The following is a 5,458-nucleotide window of genomic DNA, read 5'->3' on the forward strand; positions in this document are numbered from 1 at the left end:
CAGATGATCCTCTGGATTTTTGGACGACGCCTCTCAGTGGTTGCATTTAGCAAAATCATTTTGGCGGGAAAGCAAAACTTTCCAATCTATACTCTGTAATCTGTGATGGACTGTGGTTATGGACGTTTGAAGGTTAAGTGCGTTAGGTGACAACCTTGTTTCTCTTCTCTCTTCACTCTTTTTTCAGTAGCGCTGCTGTCAGGTTTTCCACTTGCATGAGTTAACTGAACACGTTTTCGGTATATTTTTAGCTTAAATACAATTCCAACTTCAAATAAGAATACTTTCGAAAATAGTCGACGACAAATTAACGATTTAGCAGACAACAAGTTCTAGATTTTGAACTTTTTTATCCCAGCCGACAACAGCGGATCAAATCAAGTTGATCCTTCGGTCGAAGCATAACCTCAAAAAACTTTTGAGTGGAAGTTCAATCATTGTTGTTTTTTTTTTAATTCGTTTAATTTTGTTTAGTAATTATAGCGATGTTGAATGCAGATTTTACAAGCATACCGTGAGTTTCTTCTACTTTTTTCTTGTTCATGTTTTGCAAAAGAATCACCTGCTTATTTTTAATATGCAGTTATTTAGTTATGGTTCTGAAATGTGCCTATTTCCAGCCTTGCTAAATTGGAGCCTGAAAATGTGTATTCCAAACCAACTGAAATGATCATTTCTGGCCTCACGCACTACTTGGAGCCTCCTTTGAAAGATGCTAAACAACAGCTGTGCGAATTAGTGTAAGTAAATGATAAAAACCCAGATTTTTACTATCTACGCCCTGCTGTATGTTGAATACAACATCAAAGACGCAGTAGTAGTTTTGTGGGATATACCGGACAAAGAAACACGTTAACTATCATGATTTCTTGCAGAAACAAGCAAAGAGAACTGGTTTCACAACTGCACAATGAAAACATGAGCATATCAGAAGTTCAACAATCCACAGAGTTACAGGATGTGTTCACCGAAATGAAGCAGTACCATACGAAGCTGCTGACCATTAAAAGAGACATGAGATTGTTGCATAGCAGATGCCAGAAGCTGAAGGTAACTTTGGAGTTTGGTTTGTGAGTTTGCACCAGTTATTCTGTGACTTTTCAGAGGCGGGCCCTAAAGTTGAAAGATTCCAAACCGGAAGAGGAAATAATCATCAGCAAGCCTGTGCAGCTGACTAACCATGGATCCTCACAGTCTCCTAACAGTTAAAGTAGTTTTATTGGAATATAAATATAGGTGTGATTGAGCGGAGGAATTTATCAAGAAGTTTCTAAACGTTATTAATTTTCTTAATCTTAATTAATTTTCTTAAATATTAATTTATAATAATAATCTTCTCGTTAATAGAGAAGGCAGAGTAATTGGTAATAAATCACTGAATTAATTGATAACACTTTAGGGAAAGTGTGGTTATGTGAAAGTTATTTTTATTAACAAGGAATATTTACATAGCCACATCGAGGTTTTTATAAACGAGTTGATTTACCTACAGCTATTATAGAACGGTGTTAATGCACAATGTCAGACGTGCACAGAGTGCTTAAAGAGGCGGCAATTCAAATTGGATCTGGTGGTTCAGCAGGTAGGATTTCTATCGTCTCAAGTCAAATTGTATAGAACAGCTTCCATTAGGATTTATCGAGGTATGCATAATGCACCCCCTCGACCTGGTGAAGACCAGATTGCAAATTCAACCAGGTAAACCTGTGTCTAGGGACGATCCCAAGTACTACTCAGGAGTCTTTGATTGCCTCACGAAAATGTACAGGCATGAAGGTATCACATCTTATTGGAAAGGGATTATCCCTCCAATCCTGGCAGAAACCCCTAAACGTGCAGTGAAAGTAATGAAACCCCACTAGTTGCATCTTAGGCAAAATGATAACGATTTTTCTATTGTAGTTCTTTACTTTTGAGCAATACAAGCAATTCTTTTTGTTTGGGTCACCAACACCCACACCTTTAGTAAGTATATCCTGTTGAAATGTCCCATTTCGCTTTGATCCTAAGCGTTAAGTAACATTTATTGGCGTTAATAAAACATTTACATCAGGTACTGACGATTTTAGACCTTTTCTTTGGCTGGTCTCGGAGCAGGAATAACCGAAGCCATCCTAGTAAATCCATTTGAGGTAGTCAAAGTGACTCTGCAGGCAAACCGAGCCGTTGGGAAAGAATTGCCCAGTACATGGTAATAATAATTGTGAAACCAGCAATTTACGATTGATTGGAGCATGCCAACCATTTACGTAAAATCTGTTTAGGGCAGTAACTAAAGATATTGTCTCGAAACATGGTTTTGGGCTTCAAGGCTTGTTTAAAGGAGTGAGTGCCACTATATGGAGGAATGGTGTTTTTAATATGGTTTATTTTGGTTTTTACCATTCAGTTAAAGGATGGTTGCCTGAGTACAAGGTAAACCTGCATTGAAGAATGAATTGATCAAAGGCATTTTAACAAACTGCATTTTGTTTTTGCCGCCTTACGTTAGCAGAGGAATTAATTTTTATTTTCGGAAGCATGTTTGCGCAAGATAAAACCTGAGTTTGTTAGCTTTATTTAACATTTTCCAAGTTTTGTTAAATTAATTCCAATATCAACAGCTAATAAAACACTAATAGCATGCGGCTGATTTTATTTTTGGTCTAATTTAACAGTCTAAAACCATGTTTCAATGTTTAGACAAATATGGACTTTTTACTGTATAGTTGGATGAACTCTTATTTATTTATTATTTTGCACATCCAAAAAATCCGTGGATGTTGACATGGTAAATTCACTTCGAAGTGTTCTCTATTAACTACAAAAAATGTCAAGTCGCTACTTGTTCGAGATTAGAAGATAGGAACTTTATACGAAAACTTGTGTAATAATAGCGTGAAAACGTTGATTTTTAAACCAACATTTACATAGCACACAAAAATTCGGGTTTTCGTACGATTTGAATAAAATTTCGAAGGTTTTTAAAATCCGGTGTTCTCTAGTGACTATACAAATTCCAAATTGCTACTTCATCTGCAGTTGCATAAAAATGTTCATCTGTAGATCAGCGTTCACAGCACGCTCAAAAATTAGGATGTTTTTCAATTTTAATTATTTCCTTCATATCTTTTGAACCAAGTGTCTTCTATAAACCATAGCAATTGCAAATCGCTACTTGCTTTACATTAGAAGTTGCGATCTTTTTACTGGAGAGCCTGCAATTGCTAGAAAGCATTCACAATGTTAATTCAGCGCTCAAAAATGAGAATTTAGCGCGATTTGAATGAATGTTGAAGACGCAAGTGTTTTCTATAGACTATAAAATTTGCAAGTCACTAACTGCTGAAAAATTAAAAGTGACGATTTTTTACTGGAAAGTCTGCAGTTGCTTGAAAACATTCACATTCACAATTTTAATAGAGCGATTAAAAAATGAGAGTTTAGCGCGATTTGAATGAATGATTTGTTATGTTTGCACTCAAGTGTTTTCTATAGACCGTAAAAATTCCAATTCGCTACTTGCTCTCCTTTAGAAATTACAGTTTTTTTACTGGAGTGCCGGTAGTTGCGTGAAGCCATTCATTTGGAGACCAACATTTACAGAACGCGCAAAAATCAGAATGTGGTGCGATTTAAAAGAACTTATCTAGATCTTCAGACTCAATAGACTTCTATAGACTGTAAAAATTGCGGGTTGCTTCTTGGCATATCTTAGAAGTTACGATTTTTTCTTGAGAGTGCATTTGCGCAAAAACAATAATTTGTAGAATAATATCTGCAAAGCCGGCAAAAATCAAGACTCGGTGCGATTTCAATAAGTTGTGAATCGTAGAACCCGCATTTTTTTCAGGATCCGCTGCAGGAATTCTTCAGGAAAGTGGCCATTGGATTCGTATCTGGAACATTAGCTTCTTGCATCAACATACCGTTTGATGTTGCTAAGTCGAGAATTCAAGGGCCACAACCTGTTACTGGCGTAATCAAATATCGAGGAACTCTTCGCAGTTTGGGTATTGTGTATAAGGAAGAAGGGTAAGTCATGATTCAAATTACTTTTTTTGCCAACCAGTGCAAAAGTTCAGGATTGTATTTAAATTCCTTAAAAAATGAGACAAATTTATTTTTTATATGTATTTGTTTTAATCCTTACCTAAAGGCATCTTTGTTCCACTTACTTTGATTCTGTTTAGTTGCTTATTAGTTGTGGATTATTGAAGTTCAGTAATCAAGTGGGACTTTTTATGCTTCTCGCTATATACACTGGCTTTTAACTGTGGTTTCCATTTCAGATATTTGGCCTTATATAAAGGTCTTGTGCCAAAGGTAATGAGACTAGGACCAGGAGGTGCTATTATGTTGGTCATTTATGACTATGCCCACTCGTATCTTACTGCTCGTTTTAAGTAGCCAGTAATTATACAAACGATGTTCAAATGACTAAAATATTATTCACCAAGTGCCAATTTCTTGTGCAATTTGTGCTGCTATTAAGATTTACAAGTTTATTAATATAGTTTAGGAGCTAATTCGAAAATTCTTTAATTTTGTTGTACATATTATACAACACACGATATTTGCTAAATATATTTGGGTGCTTGCAGTGTGTTGTTTATTTTCTCACAATTTTATTTGTTGCTTTTCAATGTGTTCGTGTAGTTCTTCCAGTTCCTTTTTCAGACGTTCAAATATCCCACTGATACTAAAAAAAATGAACAGATATTTGGTTGAAACAGTTTGCGCTGTACTTGCTTTCTCTGATACGTTTTATCCGGTTGCTCATTGGATGTTTGAGTGCAGATTTCCTTATTTTTCAGTTCAAGACCCACCTGGATTCCTATGGATTTTGTTTTCTGGAAATAAAATTGAAATTGTTAAGTGTAAATTGATTCCCAGTTGGGGTTTGTTCTATATTAGAATGTATACAAGTTTATTCGAGAGTTTGACGTTGCGTGAAAATGTTCATTTGTAGGCCAGTGATGCGATTTTAATGACTTTCAGCATCTTCAGACTAAAATGTCTTCTATAGATTGTGAAACTTTTAATTCGTTTCTTTTTCTCTATTAGAAGATACTATTGTTTAATGGAGTGTAGTCAATTTTACTTTTGGGTGAAAATTTTCAACTTTAAGCCAAGAATTAAAATTGTGCAAAAATCAGCCGATTTATTTAAACAATGTTATTTTTAACGGAGGATTTTTGTCCGATACTTTTCTTCACCTGAGCTTTTTCATATTTTTCGAATCTACGTTTCCTGTAGTCATATGTATATTAGGTGCAATTCTAAAACATGATGCGACTATTGTTTCGCTTGCAAGCAGCTTAAACCAGCTAAACCAGCTTATCATGAGCAAACTATCAACTTTTTTTCAATTTAATTACTCAATTCGTAATAGAACTACAGTTCTTAAGTTATGTTAATCTGAGACGCCCCCAAGACTTTTTGTATGTTGTCAATTTGCTATTTTGCTTCTCTTTGC

At 35.3% G+C, this 5,458-nt stretch overlaps 2 protein-coding genes across 2 annotated transcripts; both read left to right on the forward strand.

The window, feature by feature from the left end:
• The first annotated feature begins 183 nt into the window (after nucleotides 1-183).
• LOC109535610 (biogenesis of lysosome-related organelles complex 1 subunit 6) lies at nucleotides 184-1,455 on the forward strand. The gene is made up of 4 exons (XM_019901528.2): nucleotides 184-514; nucleotides 621-740; nucleotides 876-1,050; nucleotides 1,105-1,455. Exons 1-4 carry the CDS (start codon nucleotides 486-488, stop codon nucleotides 1,207-1,209), a joined length of 429 nt encoding a protein of 142 aa, XP_019757087.2. The 5' UTR covers nucleotides 184-485; the 3' UTR covers nucleotides 1,210-1,455.
• Nucleotides 1,146-4,582, forward strand: LOC109535609 (mitochondrial 2-oxodicarboxylate carrier). Its single transcript, XM_048668757.1, has 7 exons — nucleotides 1,146-1,582; nucleotides 1,633-1,844; nucleotides 1,903-1,965; nucleotides 2,070-2,191; nucleotides 2,265-2,415; nucleotides 3,833-4,014; nucleotides 4,272-4,582. Exons 1-7 carry the CDS (start codon nucleotides 1,519-1,521, stop codon nucleotides 4,387-4,389), a joined length of 912 nt encoding a protein of 303 aa, XP_048524714.1. The 5' UTR covers nucleotides 1,146-1,518; the 3' UTR covers nucleotides 4,390-4,582.
• The last annotated feature ends 876 nt before the right edge of the window (nucleotides 4,583-5,458 follow it).

This window comes from Dendroctonus ponderosae, unplaced genomic scaffold, assembly GCF_020466585.1.
Source record: "Dendroctonus ponderosae isolate FM_Combo_2020 unplaced genomic scaffold, Dpon_F_20191213v2 Dpon_F_20191213_1, whole genome shotgun sequence".
NCBI classification, from domain to species: Eukaryota; Metazoa; Arthropoda; class Insecta; order Coleoptera; family Curculionidae; genus Dendroctonus; species Dendroctonus ponderosae.